Source organism: Pelophylax lessonae (genome assembly GCF_965119305.1).
Source record: "Pelophylax lessonae genome assembly, chromosome: 3".
NCBI classification, from domain to species: domain Eukaryota; kingdom Metazoa; phylum Chordata; class Amphibia; order Anura; family Ranidae; genus Pelophylax; species Pelophylax lessonae.
Window position 1 is genome coordinate 351943626 of NC_138770.1, and position 22275 is coordinate 351965900.

General features: G+C 41.4%; 1 protein-coding gene across 5 annotated transcripts in view; it reads left to right on the plus strand.

Moving 5' to 3' along the window:
* Positions 1-22275, plus strand: part of MYO6 (myosin VI) — a 394715-nt gene that overhangs the window by 150759 nt on the left and 221681 nt on the right. For all 5 annotated transcript variants that reach the window (XM_082249660.1, XM_082249662.1, XM_082249661.1 and 2 more), the window contains exons 6-7: positions 777-882; positions 12520-12575. In XM_082249660.1, coding sequence (XP_082105786.1) covers positions 777-882; positions 12520-12575 — 162 coding nt within the window. The remainder of the gene's footprint in view (positions 1-776; positions 883-12519; positions 12576-22275) is intronic.

Genomic DNA, 22275 nt, shown 5'->3' on the forward strand with positions numbered 1-22275 from the left:
AAGGCCCCTTTCACACATACAGTTCAGTTGATCAGTTCAGTCACGTCAAAATGTATCAGTTTTCAATCCATTTTTCATCAGTTTTTCGTCAGTTATCATCTGTTTTTCGTCAGTTATCATCTGTTTTTCGTCAGTTGTACCCGTTTTTCATCCGTTTTTCGTCAGTTGTCATCCGTTTTTCATCCATTGTCATCTGTTGTCATCCGTTTTTCATCCGTTGTCATCCGTTTTTCATCCGATCCATTTTTTTGATGGATGAAAAATAGGGCATTCATCCGTTCAAAAAAACGGACATTGACGGAAGCGGATGAAAACGGATGTTAACTGATGATCATCCGTTGTCATCCGTTTTTACATAGAGATACATTGATGTCCGTTTTTCATCCGTCAACGGATGGATGAAAAACAGACAAACGGACAGCATGTGTGAAAGGGGCCTAAATGTGTTTCTGCACCTGTGCTCACACCTATTAGTGTGGAAAAGATGAGCTGCTAGTTGTTTTTAAGGGAATGTTTGTGAATAATTATCACTCATGCATAAATCTTTGCTTGGCCAGAAATCTAATGCCAATGTGCTGTAAATGAAAATCATAAGAGCATTTGATGATGTCTTAATATACTCAGTAAAGAAATTATATTCCACATAAAAGCTGCCACGTTCAAGCCCACGTTCTTTCAGCTTTTCTTTTCCGCAGTACATGCGAAGTAAATAACTTTTGAAAGCCGGGATTGCCAGAGCATTAAAGTGTTGCTTATTACAATATGTTTTGTTCCAGCCGATAAGGCCTTCCGAGACATGAGGGTTTTAAAGATGAGCCAATCAATCATCGTGTCTGGAGAATCAGGAGCCGGCAAGACAGAAAACACAAAGTTTGTTCTGAGGTTTGTATACTGAAAATTACATTTGGATTCTCTACTATTATTATTTTCACATTTTTTTTTTGTTTTGTTATACTGTTCCATTTTCTTTAAAATAGGTTTTCTCTTTCTTGAAAAGAACCATTTTGCTCTCTACCTAAAAGAAAATAGAAGGTAGACAGATTTCTGATAGATAACTGGGTCAACATTGCACACTAGTAGTGGGAAATTACCTGGATATGGTTGCAGTAATGAGCTAAACTATTCCAGATCAGATATTTTGTCTGAGTTTATACAATAGGGAAAATTATTATTTGATCCCCTACAGATTTTGTAAATTTGCCGACTTATGAAGAAATGAAGGGTCTATACATTTTATCATACTGAAGGTGTATTTTAAATGATAGAGACAGAATATCAACCAAAAATCCAGAAAAAACACATGATATAAATTTTATAAATGTAATTGCTGTTCAGTGAGTAAAATAAGTATTTGATCCCCAAGCAAAACATGACTTAGTACTTGGAGTAACCCTTGTTGTCAAACAAAGAGGTAAGACGTTTCCTGTTGTTAGTTATCAGGTTTGCACACATCTCAGGAGGGATTTTGGTCCACTCTTTTTGACAGATCTTTAAATCTTAAAGGTTTCTTGGCTGTCGCTTGGCAACTCGAACTTTGAGCTCCCTCGATACATTTTCTATAGGATTAGGGTCTGGAGACTGGCTAGGCCACTCCATGACCTTAATGTGCTTCTTCTTGAGCCACTCCTTTGTTGCCTTGGTGGTATATTTTGGCTAATTTTCATGCTGGAAAGACCCATCTTTAGTATTTAGTATACATTGCCCCATCCATTGGCCCCTCAATGCGGCAGAGTCAACCTGTACCTCTAGCAGTGAAACAGCCCCAAAGCATAATGTTTCCACCTCCGTGCTTGACTGTAGGGAGGGAGTTCTTAGGGCCATAGTCAGGATTTTTCTTCCTCCAAAGACTGCGAGTCCAGGTAATGCCAAAGCGCTCAATTTTGGCCTTATCTGACCACAGCACTTTCTCCCAATCCTTCTCTGAATCATTTAGATGTTTATTGGCAGACCAGACGGGCCTGTACAAGTGACTTTTTGAGGAGGGGGGACCATGCTGGTGATGCAGGATTGCAATCCATGGTTGACAGCTTTTTGGTATGGGGATGTCTGCCTTTACACGCACATGAACTTCAGTGGCATCCCAGTCTTAGTCCGTAGGGTTCAATGGTGCCATAACAGCTCCAACTCTTCTGGAAAGGCTGTCCCTAAGGTTTAGGAATGTGTATATAGGAATGTTTGACTATTCTTTCAGAAGTGCATTTGTGAGGTCTGGCACTGATGTATACAAGAAGGCCTGGCTCATCCATGTCTTTATGGACCTTGCTTTGTGCACTGGGGAGCAGTCCTGTTGGAACAGAAAGGGGATATCCCCAAACTGTTCCCACAAAGTTGTGAGCATGAAATCATCCAAAATGTCTTGGTATGCTGATGCCTTAAGAGTTCTTTTCACTGTAACTAAGGGGCCAAGCCCGACCCCTGAAAAACAACCCCACACCATATTCCTCCCTCCACCAAATGGTTTGGACCAGTGCACAAAGCAATGCCCATAAAGACATGGGTGAGTGAGTTTGGGGTGAAGGAACTTGACTGGCCTGCACAAAGTACTTACCTCAACCCGATAGAACACCTTTGGGATGAATTAAAGCGGAGACTGCGAGCCAGGCCTTCTTGTCCAGCATCAGTGCCTGACCTCACAAATGCGCTTCTGGAAGAATGGCCAAACATCCCCAAAAACACCTCTAAACCTTGTGGGCAGCCTTCCCAGAAGACTTGAAGCTGTTCTAGCTGCAAAGGATGGGCCAACTCAATATTGAACCCTACAGACTAAGACTGGGATGCCATTAAAGTTCATGTGTGTGTAAAGGCGTCCCAATACTTTTAGTAATATAGTGTATATTATACGGTTAGCAACTACTATGATCCGAATATATTGCTGTATTTTGTATGAGAAACATTTGTTGTGTCTGTTCATTTGTCAGGTGTGGTTGCAGTTAGAGCTTGTAAACATCAGGTTAATAACCTATCCGGCAAGCGCCTGTTATTTGTTGTGAGCTTTTTCTTCTATATTGAATTCTTGATTGTAAATGCACACTTGACTACCTGTAAACATTCTACGATTCATGAGTCAATACTAATGGCAACTGTAAATAAAAACAATTTACGCAGAGGAAGCAGCTCCGCTCTTCAAAAATACTGTAAATGCAATAACCTTATAATTGTTCTGTTCCATAAAATATACCAAATGTGCTTTTTATGGGCATTTTTGTTTTGAATATTTTATATTTGGAAAAGTTATCAAGAAAAATAAAGATTTTAAGAAACAGATTTTGTAGAGCATTAAGTTCATTAAAAACTTGACTGAACTCGGAGAGTTTTATTAAAGGTAATTTTTTAAATAAACTTTGAGCCAAGAAGGGATAAGCTGTATTTCTTATATTTATGACCTCTTGGGATACATTGATACTTTTAGGTGAATAGACACTGGGCCAAAAAAACCCCAAAAAGGTCTGATAAGTCTCAGTTTTTGGCTATTGTTCTTCGGTAATGGATGAGCCTATAGATGTCTTTCTGAAGATCTTCTTTCTTAGGCTTAGCCCCAAATGCTGGCCTATATTAGACACCCCCTGCTGGGGTAGAGAAGGGCCTTATCTTGATTGGTCCCTATGGCCAGCAGGCAAATTGGGGGTGTACTCTGACCCTACATGCAAGAGTGGGGGACAACCTATAGTGCTTCTGGACAGCACTGGATCCTGTGGGTAGTGATCTGGCTACTTTGTACTAGTTGACCTTGCTGGCAGGGTGCCTTTCAGGTCCAGGGCATTGATCCCCATGAAAATGAGTCAAGTAATTGAAGGACTTGTTTGCCACAACTGTGTGATGAGTGAAGATTGGTGCGCCCAGCTACAACACCAGTATTATTGAGTTTGGGAGGAATATTGCACAAATACCTTTTATCATTTATTCCATTTTCTATCCACGTCTGCTTAGTGCATCCTCATTTGTTTTGCACTGATATACGTCAAATTTGGGGATAATTACAGCACTTTCACGTTCAATACTGAGTTTGCTATTTATTTTAGACAATATCTGTGACTGGTTGTGCTTATGTGTTAGCGCCTCACTAGTTTTCTCCATTTTTATTTAAGTCATTTGTACTTAAATTGAAGGCAGCTTCACAAAATATATTGATTCTATTTAAAGGGAGGCGCTGTTACTCTCTAAATTACCCCAACTCTACATTACCCCAAAAAAACAATATGCCATACTTACCTCTTCTCAGGTCCCCTGCGGGCGTTCTGGGCCCCTCCCCCTTGCCGAGTGCCTCCATAGCAAGTAGCTTGCAGCAGGGGCACTCGTGCCTACTCTCTCCCAAGCAGGCTTTCTGCTTCCATAAGACACAGAGAGCAAGACTCAGCCCCGCCTCACTGGCTGTGATTGACCGTACCGGGAGCCAATGACTCCTGCTGCTGCATCTCAGCCAATCATCAGGGAGAGCCCAGGAGAGCCTCAGGTCACATGCACATCGCTGGATCAAGATTAGGCTTAGGTAAGTATTGGGGGGGGGGGGGGAAGCTGCACAATGAAGGATTTTTACCTTCATTCAGAGAATACAGGAAGGTAAAAAACCTGTCTTTATAACCACTTCAATTTCTGGGTGAATACTCAAAAATACTTTTTTTTTTTTTTTTTTTTTTTTTTTTTTTTTTGCCAGTGTCCTTTCACCTAAAGGTAGCAGCATAACATAAGTACAGTAGTCATGAATAATTGATGTACTCCAAGAAAAGGACTTTACAGGCAAACCAAAAATCCTAATTTAAATACTTTGGATTTTGGAGGTAATGCAAAGGTAGTTTTTATTAATGGCCATTTTAAAAGTTCCCCTGAATCAAATTTGTTTAAAATTAAATAAGATACACTGAAGGTGCAGAAATCCTAACCTTTTTATTGCTTTTTTTTTTCTATTTGAAAATCAACTCCGGCGAAAGCACAAATCTTCTCCTCCCCTCAAGCAGCAGTCTTTAGATAAGACCACTCTTATGTACACTCTGTGTGTAGGCAGTGATCTCTCTGTAGGGGTCTGATACACCCCCCACTGAGTCATAGCTAGAGCTCTGCATTCTGCAGGGAGCGTGAACTTTGCTATATTTAATATTCCCTGTTATGGATCAGTGGAACCCTAGTGTGTGTTTCTATTCAAAAGACCTTCTTTGTCTCATATATTAAATTCATGTGTGTGTGTTTAGTAAGATAGTATGAAAAAGAATAATAATATGCAAAGGACAGTCTTGAATTGTCAACATGTTAACTGGTTGGTTGCGGTAGCAGTTTTTCTTCTTCTTTTTTTCTTTCTCTTCTGTTCTTACTTGTCCTGCAGAACAAGTTTTTGTGCACATGTGGTACAGAAAGCCTGGAGAATACATAAAAAGTGGTGCATGCACAATGGTAAAACACTGTGTCTGCTCAGATTTATTTTTTAAATAAAGTGGCTGCTGTCAGGTGACATTGTAGTTGAGCTCCTAATTCTTGAAGGATCTGAGGCTACATAGCAAAGGAGGAATCTTGCATACATAATCAAATGAAACCAAAATGTAAGCATGCAATTTAAATCAAATCTAGATCTAACTGGAGCTATATTGTTATTCAGATGATATTCAGTCATTTTAGATGTGTATGGGTTATAGGGTTATATTGGTTTTACATAAAGTGGTGAAAATAATTATTTGATCCTCTGCAGATTTTATAAGTTTGCCAACTTATAAAGAAAAGAATATAATGTGTCTATAATTGTTATCATAGGTGTGTTTTAAATGATGGAGACAGAATATCAACTAAAAATCCAGAAAAAACACATGATACAAATGTCATAAATTGAGTTGCAGTTCAGTGAGTAAAATAAGAATTTGATCCCCTACAAACCAACAATACTGGCTCCCACAGACTGGCTACAATATGTGCTCATGTGGTACACAGATTAGTCCTGTCAATTTAAGAAGGTGAAAAGTTAAGTGGATGCGCTGATAAACGTGAAGCTGCTACCAAAGATCCAAATACCTGATTTGGAAAAGAATATTGAAAAGTGATTTGGTGCGCTAAACAAATGTGGTGCTAAACAACATATATGTGATACCAATAATCTTAATAATAGTGTTTTAGCAATCAACAATAATATAAAAACCAATTCTATAAATTGCAAAAATGTGTAAAAATCAACAGATCAGAGTCCAAAGTGCAAAATCCGTATTGTGAATGCAAATATAAAGTCAATGTGCAGATTCCAGTGGTAAATAATTCAAAAGTTGAAGGTCCAATTAGTGCACAGTGACACGCATAGGGTTCCCACCACCTTCAGGATTAGCCTCTTACCAGCTACTCTGCACATTGACTTTATATTTGCATTCACAATACGGATTTTGCACTGTGAACTCTGATCTGTTGATTTTTACACATTTATGCAATTTATAGAATTGGTTTTTATATTATTGTTGATTGCTAAAACACTATTGTTAAGATCATTGGTATCACATATATGTTGTTTAACACCACATTTTTTTAGCGCACCAAACCACTTTTATTTCAGAGAGACACCTGTCCACAGAATATCTTTCTTCTGCTCAAACCTCATCATGGGCAAGACCAAAGAGTTGTCAAAAATGTCAGGGACAAGATGGTAGACCTGCACAAGGCTTGAATGTGCTACAAGACCATCAGCAAGACACTTGGGGAGACTACAGTCGAGCATGGTGGTAGAAACATTATGCTTTGGGTCTCTTTCCATGCTAAAGGTACAGGAGGACATAAAAGGTACAGGGGCCAATAAACAGGGCCATGTAGTGTAAAATGAGATGTGTGATCGATGAGAACCTTCTTCCCTCAGCCAGAACACTGAAAATGGGTCTTGGATGGGTCTTCCAGTATGACAATGACCCAAAAGATACCGCCAAGGAAACAAGGAGTGGCTCAAGAAGATGTACATTAAGGTCATGAAATGGCCTAGCCAGTCTGCAGACCTTAATCCTATAAAAAAATGTATATAATTTCTATTATGTAACAAATCTTAGACAAAGCATACCAATTAAGACCACCCTGATCGTTGATTATGGCAGCTCTATTCTTTTACTCATGGATAAATAAGCTACTCCTAATAGAAACATCAATGTAATACTAGTAACTTCTGAACCCATTGTGCAATTGTTTTTGACACTTTGTACCATTGTTTGTTACCTACTACTTCCTGTTTAGTTAATTTGTTTCAGTATCACATTGATCTTGTTAATGTAATGCTTCCACATTATGTTTCCTTTTACTTTTCTCAATAAAAATTTGTTTAGAACTAAAAAAAAAAAAAAAAAAAGTCACGTGACAGCCAAGAAATCCTAAAAATTTAGAGAAGATCTGTAAAGAAGAGTTGACCAAAATCCCTCCTGAGATGTGTGCAAACCTGATCACTAACTACAAGAGATGTCTTACCTCTGTGCTTGCCAACACGGGTTTCTCCACCAAGTACTAAGTCATGTTTTTCTTGGAGATCAAATACTTATTTTACTCTCTAAACGGCAACTCGTTTTATAACATTTGTATTGTGTTTATTTCTGGATTTTTTGTGGATACTCTGTCTTTATCATTTAAAATACACATATGATAAAAATGATAGACCCTTCATTTCTTTGTAAGTATGCAAATTTACAAAATCTGCAGGGGATTAAATATTTATTTCTCTAGCGCTCATTGACAGACGTAGTCCTCGGTGATACACCACCTTCGGGTTATGTTGCCTCCACAGGAGCAGGACTAGACAGGAAATTAAAAAGCTCTGGCCACACCCCAGGGGCAGTCCCAGAGGGTATATCCTCTCTCTCTCTGCCTCAGCAAATCAGTTATTTTCTGTCTAGTTAGGAGTAAGGACCTAGATACCTTGCTGGGATCTTAGGTCCTGGCAAGAATTTTTTCTTAAAGGATTTTTTTTAGACAGCTTTTTTCTCCAGTGTTCCTGTGAGATCTTCAAGCAAGAAAGCTGAACTGGGCGACGGGCTGGATGTTGAGATCCGGTGGTCACCCCAGTTCAGCCTACGAGCGCGTGCAGGCCATAGCTCCGCGCTGGGTCGGCCGCGACAAAGTCCCATTAAAGGACTGTCCACGCGAGTTAAACGTCTCGCTGAAACGCCAAAGACCATGAGTCACGGCGTCCGTATCGGTCGACAGCCCTCCCGCCCCGGTGGAGAGGGGTACTGTCAGGAGTTGGTGCCCGCCTGGTTCCGGTATGGTGAGTAGTATGTTCCCCCTTTCCCCCTGACGGGTTTTGTGGTGAACGCGGGCCCCTCTCTGTATGGTAAGATAGAGTCCCTTTCTATCCTACAACATGACACAGATCCTCCTACTTTGAGTGTGATTTTATGTGTGCAAAAAGCCAGGAGGCTTGGTTTGGGAGCTAACAATCTAATTGTATACATGTTTTAAAGATGTAATCTGTGGCATTCTGGGAATCTTATGGGTTAAGAATAAGCTACCTACCAGTCAGAAGCCACGGACATGTAGACTGCCTTCCTAATCAGATCTCCAGCTATTAGCAGGCCTCCCGAACGGCCATGCGGTCCGCCAGGGCCGGTACCGCCAACCACGCCATATCCCCATGCAGTGAGAGTGTTGTGTGCCCTGCAGCACACCGCTATTCAGTACGGGCTGCCGCCATTTTTTTTGCTGGATCGCACGAGCCGCCATTTTGGCGTAGCCTCGTGTCTCCAGCATGGGGGCGGCCATGTTTGAGGTGATCCAAACACCTCGTGGAGCTTGGGGGAGGCGCCAAAAGGCGTACAGAGGGGCGGAGCCGCCTCCTTTCTTCCTGGGCAGCCAGCCAAAAGACTTCCTGTTTGTTAAGACAGCGCTGTAACCTGTTGCAGTTAAACTCTGAGCATCAAGTGGTGAGCCTGGGGGTCTATCTCTCTCTCTCTCTCGATCGATAGGGATCCCTAGCAGGTAACACTAAGGGGCTTTTGTGGCGCTGGGGGTCGAAAAAAAAAAAAAAAAAAGAAAAGTTTTATTTTTGAATTATATTATCCAGGAAGTAACTGGAGTTATCATGGACCCTGCCACACATATTCCCCCACCTGTTTCCCTCGAGGGGGCCACGGGACCCGCCGGTGCACAGAGTATAGAGTCATTTACAGCAATTTTGGAGTCTATGGTGGCTCGGGTGGAGGCGGCCTGTCAGGGACGGGGGTCAAGGAAGCGACCCCCGCCTACCCCTATACCATCTGACACCTCTGACTCAGATTCAGAGGTGGTCACGGCAGTTGCAGGTTCCTCTGCAAGGGCTGTTATCCCAGGTAAAGCCCCCTCAGACAGTGAGGAGGACGCTTCTTCTCCTGCTATTATTCAGGAAGAAGCATTGGTGGACGCACTAGTTGTAGCAGTGCAGGAAACCTTAAAACTTGAGGCTTTACCGGCAGAGGCAACTGAAACAGAGATTCCTTTTGGTACTAATAAGCCCATCAAGACGATGAAGGCTTTTCCTGTACCTAAATGTTTCGGTAATCAGATTAAAGGAGAATGGGAGCATTCTAAACGTACCTTTACTATTTCCAAGCGTATTGCTAGACGCTATCCGTTTGAGGAATCCATCATTAAGAAATGGACGGTACCACCAGTCGTGGATCCGCCTATTTCCAGGCTGAATAAAGCCACGGTTATTCCAGTGGAGGACACTTCGTCCTTTAAGGATCCGGTGGATCGAAAGATGGAAGCAGAGTCCCGCACCATCTTCTCTCTGATAGGGTCAGCTTTTAGACCAGTAATTGTTATTGGTCTAGTTTCCCAGACACTTACGGAATGGGCGAAAATGGTACGCCAAGATCTTAGGGGAAAAGATATTCCCCAGGAGACATCTGATTTGATGGAACAGATTATACAAGGGCTACAGTTTATCTGTGACGCAGCCTTGGACACTACTCCCTTATTAGGGCATGCATCTAAGACAGCGGTGATCCTCAGACGTGTGCTGTGGTTAAAATGCTGGTCAGCTGACCTAGGTTCCAAGAAGACCTTGACAAATCTCCCCTTTCAGGGGAATCGTCTATTTGGGGCCAACCTAGATGAAATCATTAAGGATGCCACTGGGGGCAAGAGCACTTTTTTGCCACAGGCTGCTAAAGCTAAGGGACCTCGCAACAAGCGAGGACCTTTCTTTACCGCCCATAAAGGGCGCCCGGCTGGTACTAGCGGGAAAGGCAAGACTCCTCCAGGAGGGTTCAAGAAGGGCTGGTCGGACAAGCAAAGGACCAACCCAGCCAAACCCGAAGCAAAGGAGTGCACAGCCTGAAGGTGCGCCCCCACCCGGTTTCAGGGTGGGGGGACGTTTTCACCGGTATTCAGGACATTAGATCGAGCATCAACCACTACTACCGGTGCGATTCTTCCCTTCCAACATTTAAGTACTACAGGAAGCGGTAATTACCGTTCCCTGAATAGATCTTTTCCTTTACCTTTTCCTAAGATTAGTCCCGATACCTCACAGGAATCGGATCTGGTTGACCAGATAGGCCAAGTAGCCTCTAGTCGGGTGACTTCGGTCCCTGGGGTTCAACCAGAAAAGATCACCTTTCCTGATAACTATCAGGTATCTGATAAATGTGTGGGAACAGAAAACGACCAGACTTTCTCGGATGGTCGGGGCCAGATACCTCTAGGGACGCCTGGTTCAGATCCAATCAGCGCCAGTGGTCCTAGAAATTCTAGGCTGGCCTCCTCAAGCCGGCCTGGCCGACTTGGACATGTTAGTCGTAGACGTTCCGTGGGAACTTCGTCTCAGGGAGTGTCTGTGGTCTCAAGGACCAATTTACCATCATGCTTTACAGTCGCTGGGTTTAATGGCCTGGCCATTGAGACCCAAGTACTGAAGGACAGAGGTTTGTCAGCTTCAGTCATTCCTACCCTTATTAAAGCAAGGAAAGCGACTTCCAGCAAAGTCTATTATCACACATGGAAAACTTATATTGCGTGGTGCGAATCTTTAGGATTTCCTCCACGTACCTATTCGGTGTCTCGAATATTGGCCTTTTTGCAACAAGGGGTTGAGCAGAAGCTAGCCTTGAGCACCATCAAGGGTCAAGTTTCAGCATTAGCAATCTTCTTTCAGAAGCCTTTAGCTACCAAATCCTTGGTGCGGAATTTCATCCAGGGGGTGCGGCACCTGGCTCCTCCAGTCCGCGCGCCCTTACCGCCTTGGGATCTTAATTTGGTTTTGTCGGTTCTACAGAAACCTCCTTTTGAAAACATCAGGGAGATTCCCTTGCTTACTTTATCCCAGAAAGTGGCCTTCTTGGTGGCTATTACTTCTGCTCGCAGGGTGTCAGAACTGGCTGCATTATCATGCCAGTCCCCATACCTAGTGATTCATAGGGATAAGGTAGTACTTCATCCTAAGCCATCTTTTCTTCCCAAGGTGGTTTCAGATTTTCATCTGAATGAAGATATTGTACTACCTTCCTTGTGTCCTCAGCCCAAGCATCATCGGGAACATGCGTTGCATTCCTTAGATGTGGTTCGGGCAATCAGGGTATACCTGAAAGCTACGGAATCTTTCCGTAAGACGGATTCACTTTTTGTGATCACGGATGGCCCCAGAAAGGGTTTGCCTGCATCTGCCGCGACCATTGCCAAATGGATTAGACAAACGGTGGTACAGGCTTATTCTATTAAGGGTCAGAGTCCTCCGTTCCCTGTTAGGGCGCACTCCACTCGAGCGCTCAGTACTTCCTGGGCCTTTCGCCATCAGGCGTCAGTGGTCCAGGTATGTAAGGCGGCCACCTGGTCGTCAGTACATACCTTTACAAAATTCTATAAAATTGATGTGACGGCATCGGCGGATGCCTCATTTGGCCGCAAGGTTTTGCAGGCCGCAATTTGAGGAGACCGGTGGTCTACCTCGAGGGTTTTTTTCTGTTTGAAAAAAAAAAAAAAAAAATTGTTTTCTCTTTTTTTGTTGAGTCTCATCATTAAGGATGAGCATTGTAAACTTCTAGTTGGCACCGGTTGGGCCTTCTAGATTGGGATTTGATTTCCTTTTTCCCACCCCTCAGTTGTGATACTGCTCTGGGACGTCCCGAAGGTGGTGTATCACCGAGGACTACGTCTGTCAATGAGCGCTAGAGAAAAATGGATTTTTGTAAAATCTTACCGTAAAATCCTTTTCTCTTAGCTCATTGACAGACGTAGTCCCCGCCCCTCTGTTTTTTTTGAGTTGGGTTAAAATCTCTAAAGACTGCTTTTTCACATAACTGATTTGCTGAGGCAGAGAGAGAGAGGATATACCCTCTGGGACTGCCCCTGGGGTGTGGCCAGAGCTTTTTAATTTCCTGTCTTGTCCTGCTCCTGTGGAGGCAACATAACCCGAAGGTGGTGTATCACCGAGGACTACGTCTGTCAATGAGCTAAGAGAAAAGGATTTTACGGTAAGATTTTACAAAAATCCATTTTTTTCCCACTGTACGCATACAAGCATTTCAGTAATTTAAATAATACATTCAAAAACAGATGTTTTCATGTATTGTAAAATGAGCAGTGGTGACCATTTTTTCTGTCTTATAGGTACCTGACTGAATCTTATGGGTCTGGACAAGATATTGATGAGAGGATTGTGGAAGGTATGTGGACATTATAGAAAAAAATTGGCTCAGTTTGTTTAACTTAAGCCTATTGTGACCTGATCATTGATGCCTACATGTTCAGGCCAAATTTTGTAGTGTCTGCTAAATTTACAGTGCTGTATTTGTATTTGACAAGTACAGTGCATCCGGAAAGTATTCACAGTTCTTCACTCTTTCCACATTTTATGTTACAGCCTGGATTCAATTAATTGTTTTCCTCAAATTCTACAAACATTACCCCATAATGACATTGTGAAAGAAGCTTGTTTGAAATCTCTGCATATTTATTTAAAATAAAAAAACAAAAAAAATTCCCATGTATATGCCTTAGCCATGGAACTCAAAATTGAGCTCAGGTGCATCCTGTTTCCACTGATCATCCTTGTGATGTTTCGTCAACTTGGTTGGAGTCCACCTGTGGTGAATTAAGTGGATTGGACATGATTTGGAAAGACACACAACTGTCTATATAAGGTCCCACAGTTACCAGTGCATGCCAGAGCACAAACCAAGGCATGAAGTCTGGAGACCTCCAATACAGGATTGTATTGAGGCACAGATCAGGGGAAGGGTACGGAAATATTTATGCAGCATTGGAGTTCCCAATGAGCACAGTGGCCTCCATCATCCATAAATGGAAGAAGTTTGGAACCACCAGGATTCTTTCTAGAGAGGGCCGCCTAGCCAAACTGAGCAACTGGGGGAGAAGGGCCTGTGTCAGGAAGGTGATCAAGAACCCAATAGTCACTCTGACAGAGCTCCAGCATTTCTCTGTGGAGAGAGGTAAACCTTCCAGCTTCCAGAAGAACAACAATGTCTGCAGCACTCCACCAATCAGGCCTGTATGGTAGAGTGGCCAGATGGAAGCCACTCCTCAGCAAAAGGCACATGACAGCCGTGTGGAGTTTTGCAAAAGGCACCTGAAGGATTCTCGGACCATGAGAAACAAAATTCTCTGGTCTGATGAAACAAAGATTGAACTCTTTGGCCTGAATCGTCGTGTCTGGAGGAAACCAGGCACCGCCCATCACCTGGCCAATACCATCCTTACAGTGAAGCATGGTGGTGGCAGTCAATAAAAGGAAAAATAAATACCTCCCACGCTATCACAAAATCCAATATGAATAAGTGTATGGGTGAGGTTGCTGCTATCACTTTATAGCTTATCCTTAGCCAGTGATGTGTTAAATTTGGTGAAGCGCTACCTCTTAAAGATGTAGAGCTATGTATAGCCACAAAAGTAAATATAAATGACTATGTACTGTGTGATACACAACAGTGTACTGTCGCACAGTACACAGTCATTTAGATTTACTTTTGTGGCCATACATAGCTCTACATCTTTAAGAGGTAGTGCTTCACTACATTTAACATTGGACACATCAATGGTGTTGGCAGTATCATGCTGTGAGGATGTTTTTCAGTGGCAAGAACTGGGAGACTAGGCAAGATTGAGGGAAAGATGAATGCAGCAATTTACTGAGACATCCTTAATGAAAACCTGCTCCACATGGGGCGAAGGTTCATCTTCTAACAGGACAATGACCCTAAGAACACAGCCAAGATTATAAAGGAGTGGCTACGGGGCAACTCTGTGAATGTCCTTGAGTGGCCCAGCCAGAGCCCAGATTTGAACCCGATTGAGCATCTCTGGAGAGATCTGAAAATTGCTGTGCACCGACACTCCCTATCCAACCTGATGGAGCTTGAGAAATCCTGCAAAGAAGGTGGTGTTCCAGGCTCATAGCAACATACTCAAAAAGACTAGAGGCTGTAATTGGTGCAAAAGGGGCTTCAACAAAGTATTGTGCAAAGGCTGTAATAACTTACGTATATGTGATTTTTTTTAATTTTATTTTTAAAAAATTTGCAAAGATTTCAAACCATGATCTTTCATGCTGTCATCATGGGGTATTGCTTGTAGAATTTTGAGGAAAATAATGAATTTAGTACATTTTCGAATAAGTCTGTAACATAACAAAATGTGGAAAAAGTGAAGCGCTGTGAATACTTTCCAGGTGCACTGTATAGTATTAAACAAATAATCCTGCTACCTTCAGGCTGCAGTGGAATCTGCAGTGGTTAAAGGCTTATTTTGCCAAGTAAGTCTACATTCACAGGGACGTTTGTATCGAACTGCAGCTAAATAACAGTAATCTGCACTTGAAAAAGTTGAAATATTTCCTCTAGATAGTTGCAGTTTGTAAAAGAGTTTTGCTGTTTTTAGGTGTGTCAACATTTTCAGGCATTTTTTTCATAATACCCACAGTCTTGGGGGAATGTTATACCCCATGCCCCTCCTCTTCCATTTTGTTGGTAGTTTTCTGAGAAAGGAGCTAGAGCTATTGAAATGGAGTGCAGAGCAAAGCTTGTGCTTACTTCATGTACTTGCTTGAGAAGAGTAGAACATCGAGGGCCAGTTCACATAAATGGCACTATATTCAAAAGCACTCTGCACCAAACTGCATGGTACTGCGGTACCGTGGGATTTGTTGCACATGAATGCACTGTGTTGCCATCTGTGTTTGGGTTGCCTTTAACATTTCGCATCCGCATGCAGTTCACAAAGGTAGTGCGGGAAACCCGCATGGAATTCACCTTTCCCACATTGTGTTCTGGTGTGAATCGGCCACCCTCAGGAAGATGGAGAGGCAGAAAGGGAAGCAAATGAAACATGGGTACATCCCCTAAAATCCAAGCATTTAACTAGGGGATATGTCTACCTGATGTGTGAAAAATCAGAACCTATTCAGATATAATTTACAACCTTACCAGAATGTTAGTATCCACCTTTTACAGGTTACAAACTATTCTTAGGCTACATCTGCAAAAAAGGAATACCGACATTTCAGGAAGAAAAGGGGAAGTCATTGTTTGTAGCTTAACGCACTGCAGCTAAACCCAATATACTTTTAGCTGGAGATTGACCCTGGGTGCAGCACTTCTTTTCGTAAATGCAGCTAAAATGTTGCTAATCATTGTGCATGAATAATATAATTACTTTGCGTTGTGTTGGTCCAGCTGCTTTTAGAAAAGTCTTCTAAACGCAGCAAAACTTTGAAATTTAGATGTCCGTGTAAATGTAGCCTAAGCCTCCAGCCTGTATGTGATCAATATGTTGCAGTTGACACAGTGATCACATGATTAAGACCTGTTCTGATTAGTTTCCTCTCATGAGTGAGGACTTTAGCTGTTAGCGACATCTAGGTTTTAGAGCCATTAGTCATGCTAAGTTCTGGTTGCTTGCTCTTAACGGGAAGGTGTTAATTAAAGGCTAATTCCACCTTTTTAACTCATGTTACACACATATTTGGGGTGTAACATGGTGCCAAGCAGAAAGTCCAATCTTGTTTTAAAGTAACTGCTGTTGGGGTCGCCATTGCCAAATTTGAATATGCAAAAGGAAAGAACATTGTATAAAAACCTATATACAGAACTTATTCACATTGGGGCACAGGTAGATAAATATTTGGAAACACTGATACAACAGAAGCAGTCAGATTTTTTAGTAAACCGTATCTTAGTATGCTACTAACTACTATTGAAGTCACCAGTGCCATTGAGCTGTTTCTTTTAGAGGCAGGAGCTATTGAAATGTCAAACAATAGTCAACACTTTTATCTTATTTCTTATAAAATGCATTATGCTAGTTATCTGTTTTTGTTCTTTCCACTCCTGGGTCAGACGTGCATAGCTATGACATGCTGTAAAGAAGGAACACACAGTGAGTATAAAAAATAATCACCCTCCCCTTTAAAATCACATTTTGTTGCTTTGTAGCCTGAAATGAAGACACACAGTTTGATTTATCCAGCTGTATTTACTCAATGCAACTTATAAAATCCAAGTGAAACCCAACATGTCAGGAAAAAAAAAGAAATCAAAAACCGAATCCTAGAGTTGGAAGAAGGATCACCCCTTTCTAAAATGCCTGATTAACTCAATCAGGTGTAGCTAATCACCTTCTTAATGGTTTAAAAAAGCCATTTGACTTTCATCTTTGATCAGCTGTGGTCATTTTGATTAGCTCAGCATTAAAAGAGCTTTCCTAGAGCATTTGTTATTGGTTGTGCAATTGAAGCAAACAACTATGGGTGGCAAGGCACTGTCACTAGGATCTCTGGGATAAATTTGTGGACAGGCGCAAGTCAGGAGATACAAAAAAATGTCAAATTCTTTATTAATACTTAGAAGCACAGTAAAGTCTATTATTAAGAAGTGGAAGGTGTTTGATGCAACAAAGACCCTCCATGCATCAGGACGTCGCTTCAGACTGGATGAAAGAGCCAGGAGGAAACTGGTCAGAGTGGCTACCAAGAGGCCTACAGCAACTCCATCACAAATTCTCCACAATTGTGGCTTGTATGGGAGGGTTGTAAAAACAAGCTACTCAAGAAAGGCTACATGCAATCATGACTTAGCTTTGCCAAAATGCACCTTGAAGTTTCTGAGGCCACATACAAAAAGGTGTTCTGGTCAGAAAACTGTATCATTTGGTCTCAACACCAAACAATATGTTTGGCGGATATGCAATACACCTCACCATCCAAATAACACCATTCCTACAGTCAAGCATGGAGGTGTTAATATCCTGTTGTGGGGGTGTTTCTCTGCAGCAGGGACTGGTTCACTTGTCAGAATAGAAGGAAAAATGGATGGGGCAAAATACCATCACATTCTTGAGAAAAATCTGCTTCCCTCTGCCAGAAATTTGTCAATGGGTAGGTGGTTTACCTTCTAACATGACAATGACCAAAAGCACACAGCAAAAATGAGCACACAGTGGTTGAAGAAGAAAAAGGTGAATGTTCTTGCACCGTCTGGTCAGATCCCATACTTAAACCCCATTGAAAATCGGTGTAATGACTTATGGGCCATACACACTATAAGGCTGGCCATACACTATACAATTTTCTTATTCAATTTCCTTTAGATTTACCTTAAACTATGTAGTGCAAGGGCCTGCCTGACTGCATACAAATTGAAAGTGTTTAGGTTTGACCCTATATTACATGGTTTTGGTAAATCTAAAGGAAAGTTGAACAAGAAAATTGTATAGTGTATGGCCAGCCTAAGATTTTCTGAAGACTTTTTCCTTTAGACTTACCAAAACCATATAATATGAGGTCAAACCTAAAGACTTTCAATTTGTATGCAATCTGGCAGGCCCTTGCACTACATAGAAAAGGTAAATCTGAAGGAAATCTAACCACAAAAGTTGGATAGTGCGTATCCAGCTTTAGACTGTAGTCCAAAAACGATCACCATTAAATTTAACTGAACTTAAGCAGAGTGGGCAAATCTTGCAAAGTCTATATGTGGAAAGTTAGTAGAGACACATCCCAGTAGACTAAAGGCTGTAATTAAAGCAAAGGGTGGTTCAACAAAATGCTAACACAAGGGGGTGATCCTTTTACCAACTCAGTGATTCTGTTTTTGAATTTATTTTTATTTTTTTTGACATGTTGGTGTTGTATCTTTCACGTAGATGTTATAAGCTGCACTGAGTAAATACAGCTGTATAAAAACAAAAGTGTGCCTGTATTCATTTCAGGCTGCAAAGCAACAAAATGTGATTATTCCAACGAAGGGTGATTCTTTTCTATATTCACTGTAAATTTACAGCACTCATATACAACATAAGTTATAAGTATTTTCTTTTACTAACACAGCCTTAGTATGTCTGCTATTTTATGAGGCTTGTGCTATGGAGTCATTTTAGTTATTAATTGTGCTTTGTGAAGTTCTTAATTATGCATTTAGTCTGTGTGGTTCCACTTTGTATGCTTAATAATATTGGACAAATTGGGCCAAAAGGGCGCGTATTGAATATTTCAGTTAAACACAGAATTGTTTCTATGATAATGTTCTCATAAAAAATAAATGCTTTGAACCAACTATGCATTTCACTATCCCATTACCAAGAGATTTTGTTTTGAGGCTTTCCAGGCAGGTATTAAAAGATCATTACCCTTGCAGAGTTTGCTGATCATTACTCTTAACAAGTAGAAACACTGAATTATTTCTCACAAGGAGAAAATAAGGATCGCATTTATTTTAATGAGTATAAAGCCTTTTGCAATGAGAGAGACTTTTTTTTTTTTATTAAACTTTGCTACCTTTGTTGTCATCTTGCATAAACAAAATCTAATTCCCAGCCGTTGGTGCAAAGCTTTAATAGTTTTCAGAATTGAAGAAGTTTCTTCTTCATCTCGATCAGCTTTTAGGCTCTTCCAACCTCCTAGTATTAAACATTTTTTGTTTTTTTTCAATGCCTGTGGTGTGGCTTGCTGTTTTAGTGAGACCAGAGGGATTTGGACTCTTGTGCTAGTATTTGCAATCGGCCTTATTCGTGTGGTATTAAAATGTGTCACATCTCTGAGCTTCACAATGACTTGTCACATTTTTTTCCTCTTGCTCTTTTGAAACGTTCACATAAAGAGTTTTTAACTTAAAACACTCTTTCCAGGGAATTTAGGTATTATTTGTTGGCATCTTATCTTAAAAACATGTATACTCTTTTTCCTTGTATTTCTTTGGTTAGTATGTGCATCATTAAAGTGTATCTAAAGCGGAATCGTTTTGGACTAAGTGGTGAGGGTTTAATTGTTGCTTGTCTGGAGAGCGCCAACCTTTTATTGATTCTGATGACTATTGCCAAGTCAATTTTGAGTTGCCCGAAAAACATGAAAAGAAGGGAAGACTTCATATGAAGATATTTCTTCTGGTGATAACTGTCTAAGTCCCCTTTCACACTAACAGTCCGATAGGTCCGCCTTTCAGTTTTTCAGGCGGACCCAATTTGACCCTCCATTCTCCTGTATGGAGTGGCAGCTGTAAACAGACGTGTCTGTTTTAGACCCACTTACATCCGACCTGCTAAAAACAGACGGGTGGGGATGCCATTCCCCTTCCGTCTAGCGAATCGGATGGCAGCCAGGTGTAAACAGTCAGACAGTCCATTTACATCACAGGCTCTGTGAGGACAGCAGCAAAAATAGGATGATTTGCAGACATACGGAGCGCCCGTGTGAAAGGGCCCTTACGTAGGGAAGGTATTTGTACAGCGGAGATCATAAATTTCAAACAAAGTATTACAGTCACAAACCAACTAAATAAGGAGGTCAGTGACTAAGCAGAGTAAGATAAAATATTAAAAAATCTGCGGTAAAGTGAAAATAAAAAGAGACAGTAGCACTCACCAACACCCAGATACTAATGTAGCAACCGAAATAGTAAAACAAACTGTGTTGCTCTGCCTCAGTAAGAGGAAACACATCATTTGTTTACTACTAAGATCAAATAAATGATAGTGTTTTTATAGATCTTGCACCACAATAATAGTTATGGACTTCTGACAGCAGAACAATTGAGTTATGGACTTCTGGGAGCAGAATTGTGAACCTGTTGGCCAGTAAAGGAGATAAAAAAGAGGAATAAGAAAAACATTGAATTCTCTTATAGCTAAATCTTCTAGGTTTTGACAGTACCAACAATATCAGCATTGTAGACTTGGCAGGAGTGTAATGCTCATAATGATTCAAAAGGAGGCAAAATAGAAAATCTTTACATCATTTTTTTTCTAGTTTTCAGCAGGACTTGGAAAGCACCAACACCATCAGTATGTGTGAAGGGTTGTGACTGTTTATGAGCCGAACTGCCCTGGGTTTGGTTCGAGCAGGGGTTTGGACCCCCATTGAAATCAATGGAAGCCAAAGCATTCCAATTAAAAAAATGCCAATTTTCTGGGTTAATAGGCAAGGGGGTATGGAAAAATATCATTGTGGGGAACATGTACCTATGCAAAAAAATAATTAAACAAAAAAAACATTCAGCCAGGAGAAGTGATTGTTTAAAATGAAAGATTAAAAATGTCTAATTCCTTTAAATAACATTCATGAAGGGTGACCTAATCCTGCCTGTGAAGTACAGAATGTGCTGCAGCAGCACTGACATTTACAAAGGGAAAAAAGTTTTAAAATTGCCAGCAAATTAGATGGTATTGATAGCTTCACTGCGTGGCATGTCCCCCTCTGTAAAGTTCTTTCTATATATGAATGATTTTCTGTTTTTCTTTGTTTTTTTTTTTGTTTTTTTCTTATGGAATCCCAGATGGATTAGAATATGATTTTTAAATTGGTTTGGGTTATTAGCTATTCATTTTAATGTATGAATTGCAGCATTAAAGTGGTTGTAAAGTCAGATGCATTGTATGCATTAAGATAAAAAGCCTTCTGTGTGTAGCAGCCCCCCTAATACTTACCCGAGCTCCCTCTCGGTCCATTGATGTGCACGAGTCCCCATCTGGTACTCTGCTTCATGATTGGCTGAGACGCAGCAGTGGCGCCTTTGGCTCCCGTTGCTGTCAATCAAAGTCAGTTAGCAAATCAGAAAAGAGGGGGGGCGAGGCCGAACCACAGCTCTGGGTCTGAATGTACACACAGAGCTGCAGCTTGGCTCGGTGCTCCCAAAGCAAGCTGCTTGCTGTGGGGGCACTCTGCAGGAGGGACCTGAGAAAAGGAGCAGGTGAGAGTGTCAGGTTTGCTATTTTTAAAGAAAAAAAAAACGAGAATTTTTTATCACTTTAACCACTTAAGCCCCGAAAGATTTTACCCCCTTCCTGACCAGGGCCTATTTTGCGATTCGGCACTGTGTAACTTTAACGGACAATTGCGCGGTTGTGCTACGCTGTACCTAAACGAATTCGGCGTCCTTTTTTTCCCATAAACAGAGCTTTCTTTTGGTGTGTATTTGATCACCTGTGCGATTTTTTTGATCATGTGCTATAAACAAAAAAAGAGCGTAAATTTTGCAAGAATAACAATATTTTTCACATTTTGTTTATATGAAATTCCCCCCCAAAAAATGTAAAAATCAACATTTTTTAACATTTTCGGCCAATTTGTTTTATGCTACATATGTTTGGTAAAAAAAAATCGCAAAAAGCGTATTTTGATTGGTTTGCGCAAAAGTTATCGCGTTTACTAACAGAGGGAAAGATTTTTGTCATTTTTGTTGTTTTTTTTTTTTAACAAGTAATGGCGGCGATCTGCGATTTTTTTTTTTTGCGGGACTGCGACATTGGGGCGGACAGATCGGACCCTTGACTGACATTTTTGACACTTTTGGGGTTACCAGTGACATTACTACAGTAATCAGTGCTATACATATGCACTGTTACTGTAAAAATACACTGGCAGTGAAGGAGTTAACTCTATTGGAGAGGGAGGGGTTAAGTGTGTCCTAGGGGCGTGCTTCTAACTGTGATTGGCTGTGGCTGTGTGTGCAAGAACAATGATCAACGGTCCTACATAGTAGAACCGTTTGATCATCGTTCTTTCACAGGGTGAACTGACAGGCGGCTTTGTTTACACTAGCCACCTGCCTTTCTCCCGCTGGCACGGGCGATTGCGAGTGCCCGGCGGACATCGGGTCCGCCAGGCACACGCACGGGGGGGGGGGTCCGTGACCGAGCGGGAGCGCGCCTCTGGCGGCGCGCACTCGCTCCCTACACCCTTACAGGCTAGCGACGTAGATCTACGTCGCTTTGCCTGTGAGGGGCTGACTGCCGACGTAAATAGTCGTTAGGCAGTCGGCAAGTGGTTAAGCTAAGTTTATTGATTACGTTATTGACTGTAGCTATAGGTACTCGTAAGGGTTATTGTTCCTCTCCTTCCTTAGAGTGGGAAAATGTTCA